We start from the raw sequence: 15,687 nt of genomic DNA, 5'->3' as shown, positions 1-15,687 counted from the left end.
TTAAATCAAACGTGCCCAATAAGTGTCCACAGCTCGGAATTTGAGCATTACCTAAATAATGTAACGAAGGCAAATATTAACGTCTCAGTACAGAGTTTTAGATAAAAGCGGTACTCAAAAACCCTGCTTATATTTACTTCAAATAGAAGCATGTTGTTCTGGCTACCATATTCGTAATATACAGACCCAGATCTACCCTACCAGGCTGCAAACGTAGGCTGTAGCCACTGCTGGCTAACTTGTATGGACTGGCTACGGAATAGTGGGGGTGGTAGTGATTCTGTTGGCGAAGTAGCCATTTTTAGACTCCCTTCGTTGTCAATTTCATGATGCTAGAGATTTTCAATATGTGTGGAAGTAAATCCAAACTCTGTTCACATTTCTTTCAGTTATGCAAGTTTAAGAAGTTGACACCAAGTGGTATTACATTGAACAGCTTGTCTAGGGTTAGCCAACGGTAACCTGAAAATAGCAAATATGCGAGCAATTAGCTTACCATGTAATCACTTGCTATCTATCGAGCAAAAAAAATGTGGGCCGCCAGGCAGCTCCAAAATGTTGGCGATTCTAGAAATATGCACGGTGTTTAATGCAACCCCGATTTAAATATTGCTCGGGTAAATGAAGTGCTGAAGCAATAGTGACACAGTTTAACGCAGACAGCTAATATTTCAAGAGAGGGAGAAAGACACCCGGACGTTGGAGATGGGGTGCTAGCTAACCTAACGAACTGTCACAAACTACCCTGCTAATTAACGTTAGCACTGGCCATTAACCCCCACCCTGCCGGGCAGAACAATTACATGTAATTATCGTTCTGATTAACTGACAACTATGTGAACGCAGTGCGCTGAGTTTCTGTAACAGTGACCCCCACCCACCGTCTTGGCAGCAACGACTAGCTAGCGGCAGGCTAACGGCAGCTAACTACGGAGGAGCCACTCAACCCAGTTTAACCCTTTTCGTTCATCTTTGCTGCTCGACAGGCTAGCCAACTGCACAGACACTCTATGCATTTCCTGAAGCTCAGTTTCAAATATAAATACATGCCCTTACCCGCTTTCAGTCGAGAGTATCCGTTGTTTATATCACATTGACTGGAAACGGCAAAATCTTGACTCTCCTCTCTCCGCCCAGGCGCTCAGATTTAGCTAGTTTAGCCACCGAGGAGCGGCACTCCCCGAACCCAGTTTTTGACCCGCCGAGGGGGGAGACACACCGGCACAGAGGCGGAGAGACAAGGCGCTGTTCACCCAGACAGACGTGTCAGAGTCCTGTTTGAGCGCTCCTCCGTTTCAACGCAAATTCCAACTCAAAGCAAAAATCCCTTCTTGTCTTTCCCACCGTCGTCGTCCCTCTTTATCTTCCTTCACGCCAGGATCTCAGTCGCTTCTTCCTCCGGCCATCAAACAGCAGAGATGGGCGCGGTAACCCTGCATTCAGGTCTGGGAAACCCCACGTTACGGCAGCGTCACAACGCACGGCGAAGGGTCGGCGACCACTTCGACAGATCAGGAAATACTGCCATCTTTGGTAACACCAACACACCTAGACGGCACTCACCTGGCAGAACACAGCTGCTAATCCTACAAATTAGTTCATTTAAAGATTTGTAAATAAATGTGACCCGAGATCAGGCAAGCTAAAGTAAGCTGCAACACTGATTTCCACCCAGGGGAGACTTCAGCAGTTGCCAAATGGGGCATGAAAAGACTGCAGGAACGAAAAGTAACAGTTCAGTTTTGTATTTAAAAAATACGCGTTTATTTTGAGTCAGCTCACTAAAACATTTTAAAGCTACATTTTAGGATTATAGGTTTAAAAAAAATAGCAAGGGACTGAACAAGGAAAAAGAACGAAAACAAATGAGCTACAACTTGGAAGTAGCCTTTAAAAATAAGACAAACTGTTGCTGTGTTTGTTTAATAGCTAATGGTCAAAACTGATACTTGATAGAAATAAACAGGAAATAACAAATGATAATTGATACATGATTTAAATCGTCCTGGTAACTGATACATTTAAGAGATAAATGGTGGAAGAGTCCAGCCTCTCCTTTTCTCAGTGGTGGAAATACAAACCAAAAGAAACCATCTTAAACATTAACAATGCGTCAATAATGTTTATACCAGAGGTTCCTGCCCTGCACAGTTTTGCGGCTTGTGGAGGAAGTGCATTCACTGCTATTTACCACATACTATTCATTTCGAACAAATAACAGAATGGCTATTGTATACTCACAAGTTTCATTAACATGATCTCATCTTACACACCAGACATTCTAAAATATCAACTGAATATGCCCCGAGCATCTCAAAAGCTGGATACTTGGCTAAGAGTGGCTTTACTTACAGAAAGTCTCTTTCATGTCAGTACACAACTACTACTTCAAACCAGTAACACTGGCTCATTCTCAAAACAGACAAATGTGATGCATAGCTACCATCATACATGGTTAAACACACAAACACAATTTACTACATGTGCTGCCGATATAATAGTGTTAATATGACTTGTAGTTTAGTTACAAATCTGCAAATCAGTAATTACTCATGTCAAATTATTTATGCTGCTCCATTAATAACACATTGGCAGTATTTAACTCTACTTCTGTCAACAGAAGTTTGATCTGTATAAGCGGTTGTTGAAAATTTTTGTTGACAAATTCAGTTCTTTGGATATTACCTTTGCCAAACTTTATGCAGTGATGCCCCTGGGCTCTAGCTCAAGTTAAGGAATCATTGGGGATTTGCTTCCTATGCTGAGTGTTTGTGGGTGGACCTTCACTGCAGCACAGAGATGGCTTGATCATTATCACCAGTAGTCTAGGTATAGTGCTCAGAGGAGGGTTAATGCTCAGTGGGTTAAGGCGTTACTTGGAGACATGGAACACTTTGCCATCCTCTGAGACAACAAAGTGTACATGGGCTTGGTCTGACGGGGGAGACAACAGCATCATCAGCTTTGGTTCGAGAGAAGAACGCTCCTAAGAGAGTACTGCTCTGTCTGTTTGTATCAGACCTGTTAGGCGTTGTCTTTTTTACAGTCACATTTTAAGCTGATGGACATTGTTATGGTTTGGTTTAACTTGAATTTGTTTACTCAGGAAAAGTCTGATTGGAATGGAATGTGAGATGGACAGCAGTCAGCATGTATCATAATCAATTTGAATTCCTATATCTATTTTTATATACACACATATTTATCTGAATGCAGTGATCAGGGAGAAATGCCAATAATAATAATTATTATTGGGCCCAAAAAAGACCATTAAAAATAAGAGTAAATGTGTTCTCTGTAGGAGTATTCAGAGAATGTGTTAGTGTATCTGTCCCTCCCACTTCTGTAAACATTAAACCTAAAAGAGGAAACTAGACAGCTGAATTGTATAGAGAATCTTCTGCACCTTAGTGCGTTAGTGCACCTATGACTAGAAGTTTTCCCAAAGTAAATGCACAGTACTGTATCATGAGTGCATATGGATGGAAGATAAAACCTCCCATAACTCATTCACTCATTTTTGTAGGTGTACCTATAGGAGTAATTAATATTAATTGTTTTTACCTTATTACGGTTATGCATTATAACTAATTTAGGTGTCTTTTTTTCTTTTTATGCATTTAAAAAACAGTGTTACATAGACAAAGTACAGTTTATCAGATAGTCTTCTGGGTGTTTGTTTCCACCGGGACTCATCTGCCCAAGTTAATGCTGCCGAGATTTAGTTGCCCCTGGATACACCCCTGCCTGTCTGCATATATGTGTTGTGAAGCTTCTTTAGCAGAGCTTCAGCGCACCCAGGGGAGGAAGCTTATTGTCTGCATTCAACCATTTGATGAGGACAGGGAAACAAGAGCAGTCCACACCTTGCTGTGAGGGTAAAGTATTAGAATAAACTCTAATTTAGTTATGATAAATAGGAGATGATAAACTGTGTGGATTACTTTCATGATTTTATTCTGTATTTTGTTTAGTAACAAACATTCAACATTTTTTAAAAAATTTATATCATTCAACGTATGATGATGACATATACATCAGCCTATAAAGACTCTGCAAGTTAACATGGTTGCAAAGGGATTTGGCAAATTTTGTTTATTTTTGAAAGCATTAGTGTATTGCAGAGGTAGCTGTTGATGAAGTCAGAAATAACTGCAAAATCGTGTGTTCAAATACAGTATAATGTAATTTATGGACATGAGCTTCAAGAAAGTGAACTTTTAAAACAGTCACACTCCTGCATTGATTTAGTGTAGTCACATTTGCTCGCTACTCGTATACAAAGAAAGACAAACCAACACTACCCATCAGCAGAGCAGAGTCTGTAAGTAGCACTATCTCACAGTATTAGTGAGAGATCAGCAGATAAATCAGATTAGAAAAAGAGACGAAATAGTAACACAAATATTGGCTAATGTGATCTTATACATTTCATAAAACGAGTGACATTACATGAGGCTAAGCTCATAATGACCTTGCTTTTTATAGGCAGGTTGGTGTCCAGTAATCTGATTTAGCATAATCTCCTGCAATCTCTGATAAATGCTTACGGCATGTATCTCTGAGAGAGGCCAGATCCTACTGGTCCACTGTGAGGCATTACTGACATCTGCTGTTAACACACGCAGGCCCTAGTTCACAGGGTAGGACGGCTCTTGTAGATTATCAAATGAGGATTCGACTGAACTGTAGGAGTAAAGCTGGAAAAAAAAATCGGTTCTGACTGTTGTCAGAACATGTCAAACATCCTACCGCACTGATGACTCTCAAGTTATTAAAGAAACTGTTAAATAGTGTGCAGAGCAGTTGATGTAATTAGAACTCACCTTTATGCAGGTCAAATATTTACCTCTGTCTCATATATTTATTAGAAAGCTCCAAGGATTTGTATGTGTTTTACTTACATACTGTCCAAATATATTAGATATGGGGTATGTAAGTGTTTAGCGGGGAAGAGGCTGCTTAATAATTAGCTTTACCAGAACCTACTAGACTATTAACTCATCTCGAGATTCACAGGCCACTGAACTTGTTCTTGTGTTTCTATTTTACAAACTGGAATTGACTCTGAATTCTGTCTATTCTCAGAAAAGGAACAAGGATGGGTTATCTTCAAACTAGGCCTACGAACAGCATGGAATAGAAATACACACTGGGAGAAATTTATATATTAGTATATATATTGTACAAACAATATACATCGTCTCTGACAGTAGTGGACAGGATGAAGGGAGACAAAGATAGGCATGGTTGAACCTTAAGTCACCGTATGGTTCCCAGTGTGTCTATTAAACCTCTTTCACACCAAAATTACAACCTGTGTTTGCCATTTGTGTGTCTGGATCAATGTATCTGAACCAGGTCCTCTGCTCCGCTGACTGGCCTAAAGGTTGCTGGGCTTTGAAGAATCTACCATGCTGGCTGAGGCACAAACCACAAACCACAAACCTCCTGCTCCGACAATGAACTATATATATATATATATATATATATATATATATATATATATATATATATATATATATATATATATATATATATATATATATATATATATATATATATATATATATATATATATATATATATAATACAACAAGTAAATCACCACAGCTACAACCTATACACCACTGAATTATATATAGGTATTCGATCACAATACCCACCTATAATCACCAAAACTCTGTCATATGTTGCCAATAAGACCACATGAAAACAACAAGCAGATGAAATATCCATCCATTATCTATACACTGCTTTGTCTTCTGTAGGGTCGCGGGGGGCTGGAGCCTATCCCAGCTGACTGAGAGCGAAGGCAGGTTACACCCTGGACAGGTAACCAGTCCATCACAGGGCCACACAGAGACACTCACATTCACACCTACGGACAATTTAGAATCACCAATTAATCTTTATTTTATTAATGTTTTTGGGCTGTGGGAGGAAGCCGGTGAACCCGGAGAAAACCCTTGCGTGCACAAGGAGAACATGCAAACTCCATGCAGAAAGATCCCAGGTGCAGGCCAGGACATGAACCAGGGATCTTCTAGCTGCAAGGTGACAGTGCTAACCACCAAGCCAATGTGCAACACCATTTTTTTCCTTCCAAATTCATAAAACCTAGAAAACAGAAACACCTTAGTTCAGTAGCAAACACAAGCTGCTATTTGTGGAGATGTAGTCTGGGATACTCACATCCCATCTTTTAACTAAAGTTCATATTTTACCAAAAATAAAATAAAACAGGTGACCCGATACCCGAGGGATCAGGTGCTTGCATAGAACACACAGAGATATGTGAATTAGCTACATTTAGCTACAGGATTAAATCATTGACCACCAACAGTTTCTGAAAGGTGACAATGATACTACTACTTTGATTGATGCTGCTCCTAGCTAATATTTGGACTACGAGCTTCTGTCACTGTTACTAGTACCACCGCTATAACTGTTCCATCAGTAAGTAAGCTTATAGCTAGAAATACTAATACATCAACATGCTAGTATAGTATGCCTGATTAATAGGTTTTAATTTCATATGTAGGTTTTATACCAAAGCACTGTTTTCCATCATTGACATTAATCTTTCAACTGCTCCTTGTTTGACCTCACTGTGAACTCGGCATCCTTTCAATTCACTAGTACAGTACCAGCAGTGCTACAGTATGCATCTGCTGGCTTACATCACTTGACACACCCTGGACTATGGTGGTTAAAATACTGCTGCTTACTTGGACTCACCTTCACCACCTGGTGGTGCAATTATGTTCTACAGTCAGGGCCTTCAATAAATTACAAAAGGACTAAAAAGGGTGGACAAGGTATGTTCTGGGTTTAACTATTCAGTTTTCGCTGAAGTACAGTGTTGGGGAAAATGTTGGGCCTACTTTGAATATAAGGACTGTTGTTGTTACCCTTCCTCTGATCTGGAAGCCCCATTAGTCTGTTGCAAATCCACTTGTGTATTTCAAGGAAATAGCAAACCACCCAGGTTATGTCTCCAGACACATGGTCATGGTAGACTACCAGGCTTTTCTAGTCTTATCAGAATAATAGCTATTACAGACAAACAATATATATACTGTAATATATAATTAATATATAATAATACAGAACTGTTGATTGATTTGACCAAATTTTTCAAAACGTTAAGGCAAACACCCAAATGGGCTCAGTTCAATTCTAGCTATATTCTGTCATCCATCCTAAATCACATGTTTATTTGTAGACAGAGTAATAAATCAGTGCAATATATGTCTGCAAAATGTTCTCATTTCCTGTACACTGTTACGAATGTGAGTACTGCAATTCCCTGTCTTCCTTTTGTTAACCGTCATGATGTTGTAATGTGATGAATCTCTGTTGCAGTACTGCCAAATGTTTTTGCTGTTTCCAGTGCAAAGTTGCACATGGTTGACATCTAATGCTTGGAAACTGATGACAAGGTAGTCATGGTTGTCACTTTACCTCATATAAAGTCTGTGCAGGCTGTATATTTTGCCTCCGTGTTTTTGTCTAAATGTATCTGTCCAGTAGTAAATGACCACTACAAATTTGATCTATGTGGGATTTTGGTACCTTTGGACAACAAAATTAGATGAGAACTTCATTTGAAAATGAAATAATGGTGAAAGTGTATAATACACCTTCAGTATGTTGTCATTTTGTATGTAATATAAAATTTTGAACCCAAAATTAAGCTAGCACCTTTTCAATTTTTAAAGTTTTGCACATGGTGGGAAAATTGACCACAGCAAAGGCAAACATTTGCAATGCACAGCGTGTATTTACAGTATAAATAAGAATACAGGCCCTACAGTAGAAACTCAGTCAATACACGTTTCATTATCAACATTCAAATCTTTCATTCTTATCATATCCTGTAGGTCCACTAGACACCCTACCCTCCAGTATGTGTTTACATTCGTGGTGTGGTGGGGGATGTAGTCATTTCAGTTGCATACTTTATTGCTTGTATCTATCTATCTATCTATCTATCTATCTACACACACACACACACACACACACACACACACACACACACACACACACACACACACACACACACACACACACACACACACACACACATATATATGTATAAATATGAGAATCTACAATGTAAATAGTCATGGAAATAAAGGAAAAAACATAAAATGATAAGGTGTGTCCAAACATTTGACTGGCAATATATGTATATATATTTCAACGTATGTGGATCTCAGGCTGAATGAAATGGCTCAAAAAAGACAAAACATTTAATAAAGAATACATGTATTTGTTAATGTTGGTTATGCACAATATATCATGTGCTTTTATGTATTTTGTCCGCGTATATGTGAGTAGACTTCCCACTGGCCACAATCCAGGAATTGTAGAGGTCAGTCAGCACACATGGACACTGAAGCCATCAGGGTGACTCTGTAAACATTCGTCTCATCGCCCTTTACAGTGAGAGGCACACACAACTGCACCACCTCATGGGGCTGTAACACACACAGACATACACGCTCATCAGTCTGTGCTGTGCATGTACATAAATGCCTGAAGTACAAGTGAAGTTCAAAAATTAGGACACATGATTTAAAGGATTGATGGTGATGTTGATGTTAAAGCTGCTGATACACGATATTTTATGCCAGTACTATAACCTTCAAATGTTCTCAACACAAAATATGACCAGGCGACAGTGCTTTTACCACATTTTTTCAAATTGTTGTGGTTAAAAAGGCTGAGAAAAGATGAAACAGACTGTAATAGAATGCTAAAACACTGAGGTAATAATGACATTTACTTGCAGCGCTTTCATTTTTTTTGTGTGTGCCTCTGTCTTTGTACACTTTTTATCAATCAGTAATATAATTTTACTTACAGATGCTTTGGCATCTGATGACTATTTCAAATAACTACTAAGACCCTTAGACCCTTGCTTGAACTATTTTACAATGTGGTTGTGAAAAGGCTGTATGTCAGTGGCCAATAGAAAAGTAGGAGATCTCCATATTTGTTGTAGATTTCGTTAATGCAACTACCACAGATGCATCTATTGGCTATTACTGATTTGTGAACAGCTATGTACCCTCTTATGTGAAAAGATGTTCAGCCAACTGCATAACAACAATAAAAATGATGCCTTTCTCACCTTATATCCACTGTGAGGAGTCCATGTGATGGTGATGGTGCGTTTGTGGCTTGCCTCCACGTTGCCTTTGCAGGGCTCCACAGTGAAGCCATGCTGCTGCAGGGATGTCATGTTATCCCAGTGAAACTCCCCACTCTGGGAAACCAGACAAAAGACGATTTGTTCAAAGAGACAAGATTGTTTTTTCAACCTCTGTAGTGATAACTGTTCAATAATGATACTGAACATCATAATGTTAGTATGACAAATCCCTGCTTCAGTCAAGTTTTTTTTACTTTCCCATGAAGTATCACAGTAATGAAACATGATGCAGCAACTAATTGCTTATCTGAACCTGATGTTTCAATGTCGATATCTGATGCCATCACAGTACCTTCTTAGTGGACTGAGTGGAGCGGATGCAGCCCACCTGCAGCTCCCTGACTGCAGGTGTAATGACACCTGCACAGTAGTTGGCCCGCAGGGTCACCAGCAAAGGGATACTGGGCCTCTCCACCACTTCTGGCTCTGCTAGATACATCAGAGTTTTGCAGGTTTTTAGCCCTTTTACAACAAAGTATAAATCTTTGCTACTTTTTACTGGAATTTGGTGACACGGTTCATTTACACTACAGCTAACCATTTTAGAAAACAATGCTGGAGTATTGTAAAAATCTGATTTTTTTTTTCATAAAGCAATACCAGTAGATCAAATTTTGCAACTGTCCAAAACTATAAAACACTTGTGTTTTTTTTGGCCTTTATTATAGTGGACAGTGATACAGCAAACATGGGGAGAAGAGTGGGGGGAGTATATAATATAAGTATATTTTAATTGCCCCCTGGGGATAAAAAGTTTTCTGAATCTGAATATGCAGCAAATGGCTGTGGGTTGGACTCAAACCAATGGTGGCTGCATTGGGGACTATAGACCCTGTTTATGGGTTGCCTGCTCGACTCGTTGAGCTACCAAGGTGCCACACTTGTTTTTACAAGACTAATCACTTTCTGATTGTCACAGACAAGCTTGTCTGGCAAATATCTTCTTTGTTACATTCTGGATATTCATTGGCTTCCATTCAAGTATTGCACTTAACTGATCCTGCAAATATAACTATGAATAGAAGTTTTGCGGATTGTTTTTGAATGCTTTCTACACATTTTTACATTATAGCATTGCAGAGGAGTCAAATTCAATCAACTCTTAAAAAAAAGTAGGTAGTCCAAAAATAAGTATGCAATTCTGATAAGACTAAACTGAGTGTCTGCATACATATTCAGACATTTCTGGAACATTTGGTACCTGTGGACATACATTTGGTGCTGCACACAAACCCTTGCAACCTTGGCAATGTAGAAACTATAAATTGGAATTATGTGCAATGTCAATCAATGGGAATATGAGATTAACATTTGAGAAGTTTCAAGAGTCTGCAAATTGATTTTCATACCACACAGAAATAAATGAAAACCAATGGTTTAATAGAAAATGTACATAGCACTTATTTCAAAACTATGACAAAGTACACACACAGTTGTGATCCTTTGATGCTTACCTAAAAATATGCAAATTTTAACAATGCAATATTTACCAGAAGTGAATGGGAGGCCTTTACATTTAGGCCAAGGAAGTCTTCAAGGATTATGTCCCAGAAGCGTTCTGGGACGTAATCCTTGAAGACTTCCTCAGATCAAAGCTTAAGGTGCTGTCCAATGGCTGATGGTGCTTTAATGTATCGACAGCTCTTTGATTTGGCAAATTTACTATACCCTTGTCTAGGAGGGGTGCTTAGTATTACAAATGGATTTTGTGTTGAAATATGATCTGATTGCTGGTGACAAGCACATAGGCTGTCAGCATGCTATGATTACCATGAATTAATTCATTACATCTGCTGCCCTTACTCACATAAATAATGGAATCTGTCTGGACAATATTACTCATCTTTACAGTGTTAATCACATAATTTCTTGCATTGCTAGAGTCTTCAGTATCCTTGAGAGTATGCTTTGACTTGCTTCCATGGATAATTTCCACAGATGAACAGTGTAGAATTGATGTGCAACACACTGACTGTGCATTCCCTGGGTTTTTCCTGGCTCAGCATGGGCTACTGTGAGGTGACTGCACATGACAGCAAGCATCACTGGTTCACATACAGTAAAGGAAATAAGTCAGTGTTACCCTTTATGACAGTAATTTATGCATTTTTCTGTTGTTGGACCACTGGATAACTAGAAATGTCCAATATGTTTTAGGAAATGAAACATAATTAACAAAGCTTATTGTCACTGGTGATTTTCTTTTGATCCTGATTTAAATCTCTTTGGGGGGTGTTTAAACCTCTTTTTAGAGAGTACCAAAATCCCTAGATGCAGGTAAAACCCTCATTTTATTTAGCTACGTTGTTTCCATCACACCAGAAATGATAATCCTGATGAGGAGATGAAGACGGAGACATTGATACCTGTGAGCTGAGGTTGATCGGCTATTAGTGAAGGGAGGAGGGACTCGATGGGCACAGTCAGCAGGTCTCCTCCACATAGATACGTGTTATGTAAAGAGGCCGCACCTTTCAGATCCAGCACACACACTTTACTCTGGGAGACAGGGATGACAAAGGGTTAATGTTGTTATATCACGGAGGCCAAAGCGAGAAGAGGACATGCGGAGTGAAGTAAGTCGATCGGAATAATGTGATTGCAATGGGGACAGCACTATGCAGGGACCAGGTGATCACTTTTACAACTAGTGATTAAAGGCAAGGACAAAAAGACAAGTATTCCAGGCCCAAAGTGTATGTGTGTGTGTGCACATGTGTTCATATGTGTGCCATTGAGCTGACCTTATTCATGAGCTCTATAGTGAGTTTGTCAGAATAGTTGATAGAAGGGTGGTCCGGCTGGAAGGTGATGGTAATGTCTTGGCTCTGTCCTGGAGCAATGCTGCCCTCTCCTGGCACCACACTGAACACACTCAGCCCACTGTAGTTCTGGCTCCCTGTACAGGATACAGAGTATAATGCCATTAATGTACCAGTTAGTTACATCTGCTGTTACTACTGCTGTTAAAGCAATACATTTCTGAAAATCATAAAAAACTATTTGAAGTATCTTCTTGCAGAAACAGATGAATCAGCGATTAAGAGATATGTGTATTTAATATACTTTGTGAGATCTGTTTTTGTTCACTGAATCTTTTTCACGAGGTTGTAAAAATATTAACGGCAGTAAAAGCATGTTGCTGTCACTGTGCATTACAACAGAATGCGGTTCTTGCTGCTGATTATTGAACTCAGGACCGTTAGAGTCAATTTACTTCTCATTACAGCATTTACATTCTTTTTTTGTGCATTATATAGCAAACCCCCCCCCATTTTATTATCATTGTAGTTGATCTAATCTGTACAGTATTGAAGTATTTGAAATAAATAAATAGAAAGACTAACCATTTGTACTAACACAAATGGATGAGTCTTACTGATGAAGTAGTGAAGCTGTGGTAATTAACTGGATAACTGTAACATTAAGTAATGCTCTATATGTTTAGTTTTCTCATCTAAACATTTAAGCTGTGTCTAAAACTGTGTCTTATTAAAATTTTGGGGCAGCCTTCAGAAGAACTTCAGTGCTTTATGTATAGATTCTCTAGTCTGTGGGACTCCAGTGGAGGGAGATGACAGCCATTGTTAAGTGTCTTTCCTGGCTTGAGATCTTATAACTATCGAGTCCATAGCAAATCATTCAAATTATTTTCCCACTTTTCCAACCATTCAGTGAGCGTATGTGTTCTAGAGGTGTTTGCAATTGTTTTTTCCACAACTTCATTCAACTTTATCTTTTAATTTGTTAATATTTCAAATCTTTGGTCAAAACCATGGATGGAGTATATTGTAGAAAAGATGCATGAGCACTAAAGCAGCAACAAAGCGCTGGAAGGACAAGCTATGCTCTTTCTTTACTTTTAGAAGGCCTAGCAGTCAAAGCTGTCAGGATCCCTGGTGAAACATGCATTGTTTATTACATCTTACCTACAGGAGACTGGTCCTGAGAGTCTACATATCTGTCTAACAGCAGGGCCACCCTGTCAGCTCCACCACAAGGCCTGGATGGAGAGAGACTGGCCAGCAGCACCCTGAAACCCACGGCTAAAGGTGAGTCGTTCTGTAACTGCAGGAAAAAACAGGGTTTAACGCCTCCGCCAAGACAACCACGTCCCCAAAAACATCATATCAACAGTCAATACACTTTCCCATCTCAACTGGACTTTGTTTTTTTAAATGGGTCTAAATGAAAAACTGAAATCTTCAAAGCCAACAACATCTATTTTCTTTCTTGTACTTCCTCTTCTTCTGTTGACTGACCTTTATAACTTGTGAGGTTGTCTCTTTTTCCAACACATAGCCAAAGTCAAGGAGACCCCCAGTGTGGGACGAGGTGACAGCAGGGACGACGCCTTCACCACGCAGAGTCATTTCCAACGTCATCTTCTGGCTTTGCACCTCCAGCATTTCACGGTACTAGAGAAGAGTAAAGGTCAGGTAGGGAAGGTATTTCTCAACATTCAGTATGCCATTAGTTACTAAATAAATGTTTATGAGGTTTCTCATTTAATTATTTTCAAGTTGAGAGATACAGTGACAAATCAGTGGAATAACAGCACTAGTCACCTATTTGTTAGTCACATACATCCTACTAAAAAGCCACTGTTTCACAGGAAACTTTACGCTGTTAACCCACCTTTTTGTCCAGAGTGGGACTGAAGGCCAGTGTTAAAGTATGTTTTTCTCCAGGTCTTATGCATCTGAGAGCATTGAGGAGTGAAAAAGGACCTTGCATGTCCAATACTGATGACCTCAGCTTGGAAATGGTTAAAGAAAAACAGCAATGAACAGAAAGTATTATTCTTTGTTTTCAATGTTTTAGTAGTAGAATCAATTCAACTTTGTGATATTTGATTTCTGGACAAGAAAGTAATTTGTGTAATGATCAAGTACGACCTGCATAAAACATTAAGGTAAAATCTGTCAGAAAAATGTTTGGATTAACCCCAAAGGTTTGCATCCAGTGTTGTGTAGTGTGCAGTATACTAAGTACTTGTTTGTACCTAATCATGACAAGATTTTAAAAAACAATAGCTTTTACCTAAACACATTTTAGTTGTCTGTCCCTCAGGTAAGGATATTTGTGTTTATCCAGATTTTTTTCAAGCATGATCATTTAATGCAGTTATTGAAGAGAAGGCAGTAGAGACAGATGGGAAATATGATGAAGGGCATGATGGGATGTGCAACATAAAGCCACAGCCAGATGTGAACTGTGAATGTTGCGTTCAAGAGCTAGCAACTTAAAGCCCAAGACCACCACAGCAGCCTGCTTCCATCTCATTCCAGAAAAGGTGAACAGAATTTCATTTGCGGGGCTCACATCATTCAAAATTTGTATTTAATATAGTCAGAGACAACATCAATCTATAAGTAAATCAATCGATCTAATAGTTAATATGGATAATTCACAGCGCACAATAAACACTTTCAAGAGCATACACAGTTGACCTACTGACAACTATAATTGTAAGCATGAAAACATATCTGTGTAGCAGTATCATCTATTTATTAAACTGTATTTTGAAAAAACAACAACAACAATACTTTTTAGAGAAAGGATACATCCAATGATTCCTTTGAAATGTTCTGAACTGTAAACTTTTTAATCGATTTCTCTCCTACAAATGGAAGACATAAATACAACACAAGTAAGCATGAAAAGTTAATGTTAAGATCAGTTGTACATCAAGAACTTACATTAAGTAAAAAAAAAAAAACCCACCCACTGCCACCTGGTGGAAGTCTATGATATTGTGTCCATTGTGGGAGGTCACCACTAGAGGGGGCTGTACAGCAGCACACTGGAGCTTCATGTAGAGCGTATTGATGGGACTGAGGAGATCAAATCAAATCAAATCAAATCAGTCAAGCTTTACTGTCATTTTGCTGTACATACAACAGTAGTACAGGCAAGATGAGAGAGTGCTTCTCCAGGATCCAATAACTTAAAGCAAGGCACCAACACTTATGCAGTTACACACCCCCACACACATACACACATCCCTAAGATGTCATTTTTGTTATTCAGTGTCCATAGCAGCAGCCTGTGATATAAAGTGTACAAAAGTTAAAGTGACATTGTGGCCTGATAAATAATTTCAAATAGTGAAACTAAAACCGAAAATACTAAAATTGTTAAGGTGCAGAAGTGCGTGCATATCCGGATCAGCAGTTCAGCATTCTGACAGCTGGTGGAATGAAGCTGTTGATCAGTCTGAGATATTGGATAAGCTATGAAACTAGGACTGTGAGTAAAAGCTCTCACTGTTGAAACCAGGGCAATGATTAAACAAACAATCAGCGACTCTTTTCAAATTGATAGATACAGTCTGATGCATACATGTGAGTTGTAAGTGAAGCTGAGTAACTTCAAAGGTGTTACGATCACACTTTAGTGACCTCATAGTGAATACAAAAGAGCACAACATTTATTTGAAAATGTACCACAGGTTTCAGACT

At 38.9% G+C, this 15,687-nt stretch overlaps 2 protein-coding genes across 3 annotated transcripts in view; both read right to left on the bottom strand.

Moving 5' to 3' along the window:
- gnb1a (guanine nucleotide binding protein (G protein), beta polypeptide 1a) overlaps positions 1-1,444 on the bottom strand; it is a 32,975-nt gene extending 31,531 nt beyond the window's left edge. The window contains exon 1 of the mRNA XM_023264499.3: positions 1,057-1,444. The gene's annotated coding sequence lies outside the window, so the exon portion shown is untranslated. The remainder of the gene's footprint in view (positions 1-1,056) is intronic.
- Positions 1,445-7,783: 6,339 nt separating this feature from the next.
- The window catches only part of cfap74 (cilia and flagella associated protein 74), a 61,536-nt gene continuing 53,632 nt past the window's right edge, over positions 7,784-15,687 (bottom strand). For both annotated transcript variants that reach the window (XM_035945569.2, XM_055012599.1), the window contains 10 exons: positions 14,951-15,060; positions 14,791-14,846; positions 13,862-13,981; positions 13,486-13,641; positions 13,153-13,291; positions 11,968-12,122; positions 11,590-11,722; positions 9,516-9,652; positions 9,143-9,277; positions 7,784-8,486 (listed from right to left, as the gene is read on the bottom strand). In XM_035945569.2, coding sequence (XP_035801462.2) covers positions 8,382-8,486; positions 9,143-9,277; positions 9,516-9,652; positions 11,590-11,722; positions 11,968-12,122; positions 13,153-13,291; positions 13,486-13,641; positions 13,862-13,981; positions 14,791-14,846; positions 14,951-15,060 — 1,246 coding nt within the window. In that variant the 3' untranslated portion in view covers positions 7,784-8,381. The remainder of the gene's footprint in view (positions 8,487-9,142; positions 9,278-9,515; positions 9,653-11,589; positions 11,723-11,967; positions 12,123-13,152; positions 13,292-13,485; positions 13,642-13,861; positions 13,982-14,790; positions 14,847-14,950; positions 15,061-15,687) is intronic.

The sequence above is a fragment of the Amphiprion ocellaris genome, chromosome 8, assembly GCF_022539595.1.
Source record: "Amphiprion ocellaris isolate individual 3 ecotype Okinawa chromosome 8, ASM2253959v1, whole genome shotgun sequence".
NCBI classification, from domain to species: domain Eukaryota; kingdom Metazoa; phylum Chordata; class Actinopteri; family Pomacentridae; genus Amphiprion; species Amphiprion ocellaris.
The sequence above is the reverse complement of the archived record's forward strand: the minus strand, read 5'-3'. Positions and strand labels throughout refer to the sequence as shown.